The 16,116-nt window shown below is 36.4% G+C and overlaps 1 protein-coding gene across 1 annotated transcript in view; it reads left to right on the top strand.

The window, feature by feature from the left end:
* The first annotated feature begins 627 nt into the window (after nucleotides 1-627).
* Nucleotides 628-16,116, top strand: part of LOC150105853 (uncharacterized) — a 36,513-nt gene continuing 21,024 nt past the window's right edge. The window contains exons 1-3 of the mRNA XM_090394579.1: nucleotides 628-742; nucleotides 4,994-5,122; nucleotides 8,017-8,339. Coding sequence (XP_090250705.1) covers nucleotides 628-742; nucleotides 4,994-5,122; nucleotides 8,017-8,339 — 567 coding nt within the window. The remainder of the gene's footprint in view (nucleotides 743-4,993; nucleotides 5,123-8,016; nucleotides 8,340-16,116) is intronic.

Genomic DNA, 16,116 nt, shown 5'->3' with positions numbered 1-16,116 from the left:
TAGTTGATAGACGCTAGCAACGTCCAATTAAAAAACTGAACGTCCTTTTCTAAGAATTTCTGATTTTTAAAACTGCAAGACATAAGTGAAAGTGAACGTTTTAGCACTCGGTGTATGTAAAAGAGCCTAACGGGCAATTAAAATATCTTTAAATCATAAAATTTTAGTCAAAATCAACAATAAACTGTTATACAAGTGTTTTTACATTGTATATTATAATTGTTTAATACTCATTGTTGACTTACATTAATTTGAATACTCATTGTTGCTCCGAATGAGTATGAAAACTCATTGTTGACATACAGTGGCAAGCGTAGTTATTATTGCCATAAATGGGTAAGATACCTATTGTTGAGATAAATGGATAAGAATACTTGATTATTGATATTAATGGGCAATATACTTATTGCTAAACTAAAACTGAGTGCGGCCTACCGGGCTAAAAGTCGACCGATGATTCTCACACTAAAAGAACGCTAATTGAAATCTAGACACTCGTAAACTATATCATTAAATAGCATAAACACACTAATTTATTACTTAATTGACTTTCAATTAGCAAACTTCTAATAGCAAACAATTAAGTATAAAAGAGCAGTGATTAATGATGTAAGATTAACTGCGACAATGGGAACTGAGCAAGAAGAGCCTGCTGCTTCTAGAAGAACTAGGACAACACGTCACATCCGTCTTAGTCGACAACAAAACAAAAGACACCATTTCACTATTCAGAGAGAAATTTGTAAGACCATGGATTGTTGACAAGACTACGCACCGTTAAAAAATAAACTGACAAGAATACTCTTCTGGATATTGATTGTTGATAAAAAAATATTCAACAATAAATATTCTTGGAGATTGTTGCGTAGTTCTGTTTGAAACTAAAAACTGTAAAACAGTTATCTGCCTAATTGTCAATAGGTCGGAAGTTCCATATTATAGACGATACAGCGCGACAGAAGGAGGGGGGGAGGGCGTGGGTGTAAAAATCCAAATTATCCACCAGGGCTAGTCCATAAATTCCATTTGCTCTCAATATACTTATAATTACCCATAATCATTGCCACATTCTGTCGTAGACTTCCATTGACACCGCTCAAGGAAAAAAAAAAATCTGAAGTTGTCAGACGTTCCAGAAATTATTGCATGAATTAATTATTGCGCCCAGTAAAACCCATTGAGACTATATTAGCCCGCGGACAGACAAGCCACCCAAAATACGTCGATTATTTAAAAGAGTCATAATAGGGAGCACATTGAGTGGTATTCTAACCAATTACGGGACACTCCAAGCATCTCCCTTGCATCGTAACCCCTGCATAAAGTGTGTGCAGTTAGTCCCCATAATGGAATAACGAGAGCCAAAACTATGCCAACCCCCGCAGTTAATTGTATGCCTATCATCATTAGAGGCGGACATAAAACCGTAATCAGAGAAGCTATAAAGCACTATGTATGGCGTCCAGCTGCCGATTATAATTCACCGCATGTTCCGTCATTTTCGCATATTATGGCATTTGAAAGTGCCTAGAATCGGCGAGCAGCCGGCTCAACTACAGTATTACAGAAAATGAAAGAAAATCCGAGGAAAACTGATAGAATTAAAATAACAGACAAATTAAAGAAAATACGCACAATTTATGGTCATCTTCCGATCTTTATACGTATCCCATGACGGTTTCCGTAAGAAAAATTTCATTGTTTAAACATTTAAAACAGTTTAATTTTCTCCCCTCTCGTGAAAGTGACTACATCTCCAAGGCAATCTCGCGCCACCCAGAAGCGAGATTAGTATGAGGATAGTTACTAGCACTGCCATTACATTTCACCAATAATCAGGAAAACGATCTACGGAGGCCAGAGAGCAACACGTATTTTCATTAACATTGAAGAAATATTTATCTCCAATAATATCCGCGGATAAAATGCTTTCCTAAAGAAAAAGAAAAAGAAAAGAAAAAAAAAGAAAGAAAGAAAAACTTCCTCGGCGAGCTGTTTAAGGAAGTTTGGGACACGGAGATCGAGCGCTGAACGCTGCCATGACCACCTGCAAGTATTATTGTGCTTCAGTGTCGGAGAAAGGCATAAAATATCTTCAAGTGTCAGGTCCATGACCACATGAAATATGCTACTGTATAGGACAGGAGGAGCTAAGCCCGTATTTTCGCCACATATGCGAAACTGACGGCTCTGCTGGAATCGAACAAATATTTTTATAATTTTACAGTTCTGATGGCTTTTTAACAATTTAAAAATGATAAAATATCGGAAATGTCTTTTAACTAATGGCTTAAGCAACATGATGTTCATCATTTCTGTTAAGGGCCAAAAAGCGATTTAATACTTGCCAAAAAAGAAATACAATTTCGGAGTGGAATATTTCTTTTTAAGGAAAATTGAATACGCTACTCATTTGCAAACATATTGCTAAACTCGTTAAAGAATCCACTTCGAAACGTAGTAATATAAAAACATCAATTTCAAGCAATTTGTTATAATAATTGAACAATCTGCAGTATAAGAGTTTTCTTTTGCTGGAGAATTTGAAAACATTTAAAACAATTGGCTCTGTTCGTTGAAAGTTATTGCATTTCCATGCCGATTTCCTGTCACTAGCAGAAGAGCAAAGAACAAGTTTATTACTGAATATTTGATTTCTTTATTGTAATTATCTTATTCTGACATTCTTTTCGGTTAATTTTGTAATAAATGTAACAATATGTGCAAGAAAACGTTATTTGTTGTCATTACAGAAGGAAATCAACATTGTTAATATCACGAAGGATTGTTCGCTTACGTCACAATACTCATCTTTGAATTCGATAGAAATGAGCAAATGTTATCTAACAATGATGTCACACGCTGTAGTTTGAAACAGATGAATTAATTGTTTCGAAACACATTAAAAACTAAACTTTTAACTTATGCTGTTTTATTAATTGTTATAAAAGTCTACCGTTTTAACTATTTAATAAACGGTATTTTGTATCTGTTTTTTAAGCTTTGACTTGAGCGTTTATATATTTTTGGCCGGAGTTTGCGTGTACATCTTCATCCTCGCGATGTCTTCTCAAGTAGCGCTCACAAGAAGAACCACACACGCGCAATTATTCTGACACAGTCGTCAAAACGTTCGCCTCCCACTTGGTTTGCCACAAATAATAAATCGTTCCACTCCAAACTTAATGACAGACACTTAAAAGCCCATTAATCGACTACTGCTTAGTTTATACTCAAGTTTATACATAATTTATCCATTAATTACTTCTGGTCGACCGGTGCTCCCAGCACCGTACTTTCCCTAGCGCAAGCACAATCGTCTTGGAAGTTTGCTTGCGCTTAGCGGAATGGACCATCTCCTGCAGGAACATACGGAAGCTTAATGGCAGATCCACCCATCACACCCTGAATAACAATAGTTTGGTGATTGTTCTTTTAACAACGTGTCTTGGTTTCGTTTTGAACTTCTCGCATTTGTTCTAAAAACATTTTGAGCATTTGGGGAGAGGAACGTGCTGCTCTTTGAACAGGATCATACTGTTGGTTCAACTTTACAATAATTAATATTTGAATGCTTTGAAAATAAGTAGCCGTTTTATTTTTTTCTGTCTTTCTTTCTTTTCTATTCTTTACTTTTTTTTTTAATGCAGAATCCTCGAGAAGTTCTGATCCACAAATTAATGTTCGGCATATTTAACTCGCAAATAACGCTTTTTTATTTTTATTTTTTTTTTTTTTAATCGCGAACACGAATTTAACTGAAGTTGAAATTATTGCTAAGTGGGGAATTTCTTTACAAAAAAAAAAAAAAAAAAAACAGTTTTATCGCCCACAGACTGTTACTAGTAGAGTATTTTGATGGATAAATATCAAAATGTGTATTAAATGTCATTATAAATGTAAACAGTTAGCTTCCCTTGGTTATAAAGTAAATTATACATGATCAAAAATTATAATCTTGTTTTAATCCTTTAACCAAACGTGAAGAAACAAATTTTGTCATTGAAGCATCTTTACGACTTGTATATGGAGACAAACGATTTCATAATCAATTTTCCTAGGAGTCCAGAATGGAGAGCTGTCGTAGCTCAGTCGGAATAGGCTAAGCCCTTTAGCAGGAAACATTTAACCAAGTGTTTCCTTTGGCTGGAAAAACCTGGGTTCGAATCCCGTTTAGGATGCGGAATAACCTTCATCAGGACTTTTGAACTAAAAGTAAGTTGTCTGTCTCGTATGGTTACTATGGTGAAAGGGTTCCCCGTCCCCTCTAGAAAAAGGTTTTTTTTTTCCCAACCAGAAAACCGGACCGTGAACACACATATCTTCCGATAAAAATACTGATTTAAAAATCTCCATCAGAGGACTCAACATGTCTCGGCAGGACGAGAATTGGATGAACAGATCCCGCAGCACACTTCCTTTCAGACGTATGTATTATGGAAAGAGTCCCTATGTTTCCTAATCAGCATGCTGTTATTTCGGGGAAGTGGGGGGGGGGAGAAGGTATTCTAAACTTTCGCAAGGGATTAGCGAGTAGTTCTGATGAATTCAAACTCATATTAGTAAGTTCAATGTACTTGAATCCTTCGTTCTAATACAACTACAGTAATTGTTATATTCGGTTTATGAATATGTTATGGAAGAATTGTCATCCAAACCAATAATAAGCGAATTATTAATATCATGTTGTAGAGGTAATTAATAAACTCGCTCCTCTCCGTCCCCCCCCCGAAAGTAAATAAATGTGATTAAGGGTGCAAGAACAGGGGCAAAATCACGCGCCCACTAGGAATATCCATGTCAGCATTTTAAATTTTCAGTTCTGAAAAAGTACTGGGATATTCGCATACAAATTAAGTACAGGTCATATTTCTTAAAAAAAAAAACAAGTTAAGAAAACAGAAACAACTCATGTAATTTGAATGCTCCTTACTTTAAAAATCTAAAAATTGTTGTTGTTTATTTACTTATTTTATTTTTTATTTATTTACAGGTGTTTGTGTCGGAACCACTCTACCTGCGTATTCCTATTCAGCAGCGAACTTAGCTAAACCCATACCGAGGCCGTATTTAGATTCTCCTCTACACTCCTTAGTGGCTTGCCGGTCCCCTTACTTAACAGGTACAGTACTTCTCGAAGTAGATTATGGATAGTAACATAATCAACTTATTTTTGATTTAAGTGGCGAATACGAGACCTGAATTGGAACAGAACCAATTATAATCTTTGGTGCAACAGAATCTTATAGGAACACTGGCTTACAACAAGATGTTGCGTTAATTTTTTAAAAAAATCAATTTGAAATTCTGAATAATACTTTAATATTACGACGAGTTTTGATATTGTGGTTCGCTGCGGAAAATTAACTGTACACTATTTTCGTTCGGTATCTCTTCGCAATTACCTCTTTCATTGGCGAGAGTTGTCAATGTTTGTTGTGTTTTTGTTCATCGGCAACACTTGCCAACAGACTGTTTAAACAAGTAAGGGCTACCTCAAAAGCAAAATGTTTACCCGCTTCATGCCATTCTGGGTAAATGGCGGTGAGGGACGTGTTTATGCAGTGTATACTTGATGTCTCCAGCTGCCGTTGTGGGAAGTGTTAGGAGCGCCGTTCGTGAGGCGGGTTAAAAGACGTATAAAAAGAATAAACGCAGACAAGTTCGCTGGGAAATCAAAAAAAGAATTGGCTAAAAATAGTCGTAAACCTACTGGGAAAAAACTGTATTCTTCATATAATAATAATAATAATAATAGTAATAAATTCTGCATATTTAAAACAGAAGATAATAGAAGCCAAAAATGGCATGTCTATTACAACAATAAGTACGTAGAATAATTGTTTAAGTTCATCACAATTGGAAAAAAATAAACAATACTGTACGGACCTCAGCACGCATGAATTCAATTGTTGAAATAAACAAACTTAATACTCATTGTTGCTCGTGACGTCACAAAAGAGGACTTGTAAACGTGATCATCGATATGAATTTTTTTTTTTTTTTTTTTTTTTAATTTCATTGGGTCTGAATTGTTGACACGTTTGCCCTTATGCGTTACAACTAGTCTTTTATCCCTCCCACTCCAGATGCTGTGCTCTTTGCCCTGTCTAATATTGACCCAACTCGTCGAAGAGTCTTCAACGGTAACAATGTGAGGATAATGGAAGCTAATGTTTAAACAATCCATCCCTCTTTTCCCACGTGACCATGTCTGCAAAGGAAGAATGGATGTCACTATTGTTGGAGAATTTCGTGTCTCGAGGTTGCGCAGTGGACAAACAGATCTAATGACACACTTAATGGAAGGACTGTGCTCTGAGTGGGACCTTTGGCAATCCTCGGATTACGTCCAGTTGGACTCTTTTTGATTTCATCGCTCCTCCTCCTCCTCCTCCTCCTCCTCCCATCTCCCGACACTGTATTCGCTTTATGTTAACAGTTAACATTAGAATAGTTTTCATTCTAATTTATAACTTATAAAATTAACTTATAATTTATAAAAGTAATTTATAACTCCCAGTAATTTATAATTTCAGTAATTTATAACTCCCAAAGTTTCTTTGGGAGTTATAAAAGCAAATTAGCGCCTTTTAGTATGTGTGTGTGTGGGGGGGGGGGGGTGAGCGCGTTAGCAATTATATCTTATGAGTTTTTTTCATTATCGCAGAATTAGAGCAAAGAAACATCATGATCTACAGTTTTAAATCTAAATTTTAAAAATTAATGACAATATTTGGGAAGAGGAAGTTCTCTAATTTTTTTTCTTTTTATTATCATTATTGCTATTATTATTATTATTATTATTATTATTATTATTATTATTATTGAGTCATCAAGAAATACGTAAAGTTCACACAATCAGGGCATCATCATGCCCTCATTGTGCGGACTTTAGTCCAAGTCTTCCTGTGTTCGTTGTTGAAATGCTACTTCATTTATGAATTATTTTTTTAATTATTATTTTAATTGTTATTGGGCAAGTATTGTTGTTGTTTTGTCAATAAACATTATTCGTCAACAATAAGTGAAAAGAATAATTGTTAATCGTATAAAATTCCAACAATGCACGTAAGCCACAACAATGGCAATATGCTTTACTCAACAATAGATGATTGTTACAGGTTTCAACAATAATTCACAGCAAGCTAAGCGAATTTATAGTTTCACTAAATCCACTTTCATCGATTTTAATTAGTTTTATTAATTTTAATGCTGGCCACAAAAGAAAGAGAGAGAATCAGATGACTACAAAAGACAAGCTGTGCCCTACTGCACTCGAAAGTCGGACATATTCTCACTGACAAATGTTAATGTATTGTAATTACCCCAAAGGCGCCGCTTCAACATCAAACTACAAACCGACTTTCACACGAGTATCGACAAATTTCTTCCGTTTGCTGTTTTCTTTTTCTTTTTTTTTTCTTTTCTTTTTTTTTTTTCCTTCCGCATAAAAGGCCTCGGCAGAATCCCTTACAGTGTACCTATCCCATTTCTAAACCGCCTTAATCCCATGCCATAACAATATCTTAATAGTAGAGGGATTTTTGACCAACCTTCTGTGATGCGTCTATTTTGTGACTACGGTTCTGACAATGTGAGGGGAGGGGTCAACAGCTGGAGTCCAACCACACTTGTAAAAGACATCAAAAGACTAGGCGGGTGTCATCCCGAGAACTTAAACGCTCTGACTTTATTCTCCGACTAAACCTCGGCCTACTGGTCGGCTGATTAAATCGACGCACAAGATACAGGATAAACACTCCATTCTTTCTTTCAGGAGTATTGTAGACAAACACCCCTCTCTGAGGGGAAGGGGGGAGGGAGGGATTCTTTGTACAAAAAAAAAATAACAAGAACGAATCCATCTGTTCAATGACAAACACATCTCGAATTTCAATAAAAAAAAAGTTCACCCAATATAAAAACTGTATCTAATATTTTTGTTAGGGTAGTATACATGATAATCATCGTCAATTTCTGAAAAAAAAAAAAAAACTTTTTCTTTTTTTGCAGGATCTAATGCCGGAATGCCAGGTGTAGCCGTGACTGGGATCGCAGGATTCAATACCCTTAACGGGATGTCCGGAATTAATGGGGTGGCTGGATTTACTGGCCTCGCGTCGCTGTCTCCGGGATCGGGCGTCGCCTTTCCGTTACCGGCGACGTTCCCATGGGCGGCAGCCGCAAGAGGAAAACCCCGACGCGGGATGATGCGGAGAGCGGTGTTCTCGGACGCTCAAAGACAAGGACTGGAGAAGAGGTTCCAAATACAGAAGTATATAAGCAAGCCAGACCGAAAGAAACTAGCAGAGAAACTGGGGCTTAAAGATTCTCAGGTAGGGTTTATTTATTTATTTATTTATTTATTTATTTTTATATGAGGGTGTTTCTGTGTTATCTACTTAGGAGTAGAGCAGTTAAAATAAACTGTCCTGTTGAAAACAGTCATAAACAATCCTGTACTTTTCTTTTAGTTCTGACAATAAAAAAAAAAAAAAAAAAAAAAAAACAGAGAGAGAGAGAGAATCACAATATCCACAACAACATCAGTATCACAATATCGTATCGAGCAACAATGATAGAAAAAAGAACATTGTTGTTTTAAACAATGAACTCAGTATGGATTGTATCCAATCGTTCATAAACGAAGCTAAATTCAAACAATAATGTTAAACATCAAGAGGAGAAGTATTCAATAATGTTGATTGTAGGCATTCGTTTTATACAACAACGTTCATCACATGCAAATTGTTAACTAATTGTAGTCTTATTCAAAAGCTTTATTCGAAAATGTGAAAAAGATTCAACTATAAATTTTTGCCCTATTGTCGGGCAACTATTCCTATTCTAAATTGTAATTTGTAATAGAGTGTGCTTCTGATTTAAAAAAAAAAAAAAAAAATTAAGAAAGAAAAAAGCACCTTAAACATGGAAGAATTAAATGACTGATGAGGTCATTTAATTAATTAGTTAATTAACTTAAATAATTTGTTAAACGTGTCATATGGAGCATGTAAAAACGTGAGATTCGTACTTCAATAATCCCAAGTAATTTGTTTTCGGGATCGGATTGTTCAACACGTTAGTTGAACAATCTCTTATTTGAAATAAATAAATTGTAAGCATACAAATAAATATAGACAAACGTTAGTGTAATAACAGGTGAACAATCTTCAAAGATGAAAAACAGAGTTACCATTACAAAGCTAAAGCAGATTCGCGAAGTTTAACAATGTCAAGTGATGTTGGAAGTAATATCAGAAAATCTTAAGTAAAATCATTATTTCCTGTACTAGATTCTCAGCACTCGAATAAGCAGTTACCGAAGGTCGTGGTATATTGTCTATTTCATTACTGACCTCGTGATCCAACAAACTATTAATTTACATAGAAAGACAACGGTTCTGTAAAACAATTATGTTGTATCGTAATTCCATATAGTGAAGTCTCCCGCTGCAAAATCTTAACTAATAAGATTTTGTAAGGGCGGGTAAGATTCGTATCTTATTATTCAAATAACAATTTGAATCAACAATCAACTATTCTTATAACGGAAGACTAAGCTACGTTGGTAACGACGATTATCTTTAGCTGAACAGGTTCGAATCTCGTATAGGAAGCGGATTTATATGGAAGATGGCAATAATAATTATTGCGTACAGAATAGGAGGAAGGATTCATTTTTGCTCCGCTACATTATTTCAGCAGTTCGGCAGCTCCATCACATGAATCCGAAACTTATAACCAATCAGAGTTCTCCATGTCCGCCGATACCATCTATAGAGGGAACACATCTATTATTTCTTGATATTTTTCCACACTTCTAAGGACGACTATATTTGAAACGGTTCTCCCCCCTCGGAAAGACGAACTTTGCTATCATAACTAATAAATTTATTCCGGTGGCCCAGTTTTTGTTCTAAATTTAGAATCTTTGGTTAAATGATTTAGTATATTCAATGTAGTATTTTAAATTGCGCAGTTAATCTAATTTTTATATTGATGCCTTGCGTTAGAATGAGCGAAGCAGTTCACGCTATCAAGGTCCTTCATAGTCTCTTTTACACTAATACTTGAAATAGATGCTTTTATTTCGCTAAGATACTTTAAAGCATGCTTTTTTGTCATAATAATATATCAACAGTGAAAAAAAAAATGGAGGGCACTACATTGAAAGAAACGGTTGATATTCTTATGAATAAACTTAAGGAGCAACATGAACTCAAGTGTCAGGGAAAATACACGCAATTAATAGGCATAATACAATCGCTTCGTAGTCTGAGTTAGTTGGGCCGTAACCCCAAACAACATTAACACATAACTCTCTCATCGTGTAAAACCATGCGAAGTGATCTGTCCAAATTACTGGATGAAAGGAAATGTGAAGACTAGAACATCCCCTAAGCCATCCAGATTAATGGATGCCTATATCAGTAAACTCCATTTTCTAGATCTGTTTCCATATTTTACTTCTATCAAAGGAGGTTCTGGGTGGCTTCAGTTCTTCCTCAAGAACTCTGAAGATACGAGGCCAATGTGTGTGTGTGTGTGTGTGTGCGCGCTCCATTGACATTTGTGGGATATAAAGGCTGAGTTTCCGAGGAGGAGAATAAACAGTGCCGTCACCATGTGAGACTAACTCACCTCTCTCTCTGCATGAAGTTCAAATATTTACAACACGAACAATGATATGAAATATTAAGGATTATAATGCCGTGGCCATTCCTTGACCTCAATAAATGTGTTTCGCTTCGAATTACAACAGAGTTCGTGACGAAAACAAAAGCAAACGTTTTGCAATTCGGAGTCATTTTCATTGAATGCATTTATGAAATTAACACCGTGGGTCAAATTACGCTCGCTTTTATTTGGTGTTTAAATGAAAAGGTGGAAATCAATCACTAAAAGATTCGTCAGGACATGAGTCAAAATATTTGGCAAAAAAAAAAAGAAGATGCAGATTATTTAGGCTATATTCAAGCATCTAAGAATATGAAGCCTGTATATTATGTCGGGGTTAATTGTGGGTGTTATTTCCGGTACGTTTATGAAAGGGAAAAACAAATGTTCGTCAAATAAAATTTCAGTCCGTTCTGAGACCGATTACCGATTAATTGATGTGTGTGTGTGTGTGTGAGAGAGAGAGAGAGAGGGGGGGGGGGATTTTGTTGTTGTTGTTGTCAAATGTTTGACTAGCCAGATTTAAAGGGCAAAAACGCGAGTATTGTTTTCGTTTCCCAACCCCCCTCACCCCATTGAGTTTTTTCATTCATCAATATCCTTGCGACTTAAGCAGTAAATACACTTGCCGTCAATAGGGGATACCATATCATAGTGACAGCACAACTTGTCCCGCTTAGTTATATATTAATCATCTAAGTTCTCTACCAGTTAGTGCATTTTGTGGTTGAAAAATTTAAAGATAAATGTTTCTTACCTCAATAAGAAATTGGATAACCAAAAACAAGTTTTTAGTTTCGAGTTGCAGGTAGTTCTATAAAAGATTTCCGCTTTTCTTTTGCTTTAAATAATAGATCTGCATGCGCATGCTCACTCATCTTAGACGTTGTGGACAGAAGATGAAAAAATGCTTCTTACTGTTTGCTGAAAAATGAGTACGTGTTGAAGTTATACAAATGATTATATTATTATTATTTATTTTATTTATTTATTTTTTTGCTATGCTAAATGCTAAAATTAGGCTTTTTTTATTCACAAAAACAGAAATAAAAGAATACCTTTATAGATACTTGTTGATCTTTCACAAGTTCTCGTGTGGGTGTAGCATTGCAATAAAATCTTATATAAACTAGACCAAAGTAAATTCGAAGTGATGCAAGACTTAGTGATTCCAGAGAACCTATCGTTATACATTCCAATTACGACGAGTCATACACCAGTGTAATCCGTGGTTAACAGTAGTTGGATATCATTCATCTAAATACAGTACTTCCAAGCCTTCCATCCTACGTCAAAATTGCTTCTTCAAACATGTTCATGAGGGTTTTTGAGAAGTTGCTACTAGATGTGAAGTTATCAAATTTGTGTTTGGAAACCGGAGAAAAGTTCTTGATTTTTCGCTCTCTTCCCCATTTGTCCAAATGCCTAGTATGATTATCTTATAAATATTGGATGACTGGACTAATTATAACCCCGCCCTTTAAATTTTTATACCCAGAATTAAGATGTAAATTAAAAAGAATTTTTTCAATACTGGACTTTTTTATACCATTTTCACCTCTGATTGTGCTGAGACTGTGGATGGTTCCCTTCTAGTTTCGTCCTAATTACAATACTGCCAACTGGACTGAAACTATTGGTGCCTCACAGGGCCCATAATTAATATTGGGTTCACTATTGTGTAATAATAGCTTGCTATATGACGTGAGCCTATTGATATGGAACACAGATAGATGATACCTGCGTGGCTAATAACAATAGGCTCAAGTGAGACCAACCGAGCTGGCACATCACATCTCCTGGGATTGCTGTAGTACGTTAGGAACGGTTGGATTTCTAAGCCTGGTCCCTCATTTAACAGTATCAATCCTTTCCTCACCAATAATCATTCAGTATACTGTTACTTCCTTCTAGATTTTTTCGATGTAGTATCACGTGCTTTTTTTTTATGTATATCTTTCTCGTAACAATTGTTAACCTCGTTTCATTTGATATTTTAACAATGACAAATGCAACAATCGATTTCAATGCCATTCCATTGTTTAACTGTTGTGATTGTTGCATTTGTCATTGTTAAAATATGTTAATGTTACTATACTTAGTTGTTTTTCCAAATTACACTTTTACGTAAAGCTAAGTTTTCCGCAAAATATGTACGTAAACAGACCAGACGCATCAAAATTCTTCTCGGACAGTTCGTTCCGTACCGAGTCCGAAGAACGACATTACCCTTTAGCAGGAATAACCTAGGTTTAAATTTAATGTCTAGGAACCTTTATAAATATTTTTTTTAGAAGAGATGTGTTCCGATAAGCGAGATATTTCTTCTACTGAGCGCAGTTTTCTCATTTAATTTGGATCTATTATGTGACTAATGCTGTCTTAGAAAAAAATACGATGGTTGCGTCTATTGGTGAACAAGCTGAAATATAACTGGTTGTGGCGCTTTACTAGTTAGCTATTCGGCAGATTGTGCTGTATAATGCACTATAGTTTGCTTGAGGTGAAGGGAGAACATCCTCACCGTTCTCCCTTGAGGAGAACATATTATTAATTTTGAGGTAAATATGAGGTAACCGATCTCGTATGGAAGTGGACGGGTTTGCCTTCTGAAACTCTGGTTTTCCTGCAAACGAAACAGACAAACCAACCGAGATCAAACCATCGAAACAGACAAATATGGTTGCCTGATGTTCTAAGTTATCGCTGCTTAGTTTGGAATTATTAGGAGTGACTGTTAGAGCCTCCGTGCTCAGTCGGTATACATGAATCCCTCTGGTCGGAAGGACCTGGGTTCGACTCCCGTCCATGACGTGAGGAACCTTTATCAGGTCTTTTCGACGAAAGGTGAGTTATCCGGTCTCATACGGAGGTAGAGGGGTTTTTCGTCTCAGGCAAACCGGCCCATGAACACACGCATCTACAGCCATAGGAAATACCGGGAATAAGGATTGACCGACCTAATCCGTGGGATTTTCGGTTTGTAACGGGCCACTAGGCCTAATACGTAAAGGAAGAAGAAGAGATGAGTGACTGTTAACACGTCAAAAGAGTTTCAGCCTATACAGTTATAGTAGCTTGTAAATCCAGAGTAGGAAAAGGGGGGGTCAGTTCTTGTATCAGTCTTCTTTACTCTCTTAGCCAAGAAGATCGTTTTCTAGTCAAGAATTGACGTTCTGGATGTCATAGAAAGGCGAACGGGATTGTTATTCTTTTTGACTCCAGTGTTGGAAACTTTTTTTTTTTTTTTTTTCTTCGATTGTTCTGAGAGAGAGAGAAAGAGTGAGGACGAAAAGGAAGAGCTACGTCCTGCAGTCACTCATTTCTACATTTCTACAGTTCTATTTCTATCAAATGAAACGAAGAAGACCCACGTTGATAATAAGGGTCGATATCATTTAATAATTATACATTATACATTTAATATGTTATTATTATTATTATTATTATTATTATTATTATTATTATTATTATTATTATTATTATTATTCAAAAACAGCAATCTTATGTACAGGATCAGGATTAACCTCTTTTGGTTCTCCGCAATCAGGCAGAGAGGTTACATGCTCGTTGATTGTCGGAATAAATTACGTAAGAATAGTGGTTGTTATAGGATCATATTACACTTTTCATACCAATAACAATTATTTTGACACCTTACGTGAAAATAACACTTGCTATAAGACAATATTACATATTTACATGAAAGTAACAGATAATCATTTTTCACACGGTCAAGCACAAAAATATCTTTCTTTCTCCTTTCTTTGAGAGGGGGGGGGGTGATGTCACTTCTATGTTGGACTGTGATGCAGTCGTCCTGATCAGCCAGGAGCTGATTCCTTGGATTCCAGTCTTGGTGGAAAAGATCTAAGGTGTTGTTCTGTCTGTGGTGGTGATGCTCGTGTAGGATCCGATTCCTCCTCGCCTTTTGTTTGAAGGCTGGAAGGAGATGGTCAGCCGTCTCTCTCTCTCTCTCTCTCTCTCTCTCTCTCTCTCTCTTTCTCTCTCTCTCTCTCTCTCTCTCTGAAACTGTTCTGCTGTCTGCTCTAGTGTGTGTCGAAGAAGATAGAAGTTGTATATTACCGCTTTCGCAGTGATGAAGAGATAGTTGCAGAATGAATGATTATTTGCCTCTGCATAAACCAGATTGAAATACTCCTCTTCTGTATGGAGACAAACGCAGGTTAAGGCTGCCGTTTCCCGAGACAAACGGATTAATTGGGGGTTGACTAGGCATTCTAAGTAGACATGCCGGACTGTTTCTGGTCGGTAGCAAAATAGACAGTTATCTGAACCATCCGGGTTGAATTTCCTTAATATAGTTGGGTGGGTAGTGCATTGTACCACATTCTCCACTGAATATCTGCGTTGGGTTTGATGGCTCTTGTGAGATATGGTAGGTCCAAGTGAAATACTGTTTGGTGGGATGGTGCAGGATTTTCCAATAAAGTGCTTTGGTTCGACTGTTGTATTACAATGCTCTCGATTTTGTTTATGTTGTAGGGTGTGAGTTTCTCCCATGCATTGTTGGTTTTTATCAAAAACTAGCCACCGGATCTTCTGCCTCGAGAGGCTTGAGCCCCTCTTCCGTTATGTTACCAGGCATAGCAGTTTGAAAAACAGATTTCACGGTGTGTACCTGCTCGACCTGATTTCCGTATCCAAGTTTGCAAGTGATTTTAGAAAGTGCCTGGTAAAGCTTGGAGAAAGAATATCACCCAAAACCCTTACGCCTCGCCAGCTCCATAGAGAAAAGAAAATCTTTCTCTGATAGAGTTCCTTACTATTAATTAATTTTAAGCACCGTTTTTGTATGTGTGTGTGTCTTAATCCACAACCTTAAGAATGACAAAGGCGCAAGTGCCAGTGAGCCTAACAAATTTCTACAAAGATGCTCTTCCAAGATGGAAGAAGTTAAACCTCCATCACGCAGTGAAGACAGCATCCCTTCCTGAAATCCTCGTGGAACCCGTGTTGTGGAAGATGGGTTCCATGAGGATTTCAGGAAGGGATGCTGTCTTCACTGCGTGATGGAGGTTTAACTTCTTCCATCTTGGAAGAGCATCTTTGTAGAAATTTGTTAGGCTCACTGGCACTTCCGCCTTTGTCATTCTTAAGGTTGTGGATTAAGACACACACACATACAAAAACGGTGCTTAAAATTAATTAATACTAATGTTAACGAATTTCTTCAAATGTGCGTTTCCTACACCTCACAAAATACTTTCAAACTAATACTCGTCATCATCCTATTTCAGTTCGATTTCAAACTTAATTCTACCTTCTCTTCGTCTACCTTCTCTTCCTCATTCCTCTCTATTACTATTCTATAGAGCAATATTCTATCATGTACATCTTTAAAAAAAAAAATGACTCATACATAATAAAATAGTTTTGCTTGTTTGATGTCAAACACAAATGTGAAATGTT

Source organism: Typopeltis vanoorti, chromosome 6, assembly GCF_054136105.1.
Source record: "Typopeltis vanoorti isolate ZY-2024b chromosome 6, IOZ_Tvanoo_1.0, whole genome shotgun sequence".
NCBI classification, from domain to species: Eukaryota; Metazoa; Arthropoda; class Arachnida; order Uropygi; family Thelyphonidae; genus Typopeltis; species Typopeltis vanoorti.
This window is presented reverse-complemented; position numbering and strand designations above follow the sequence as displayed.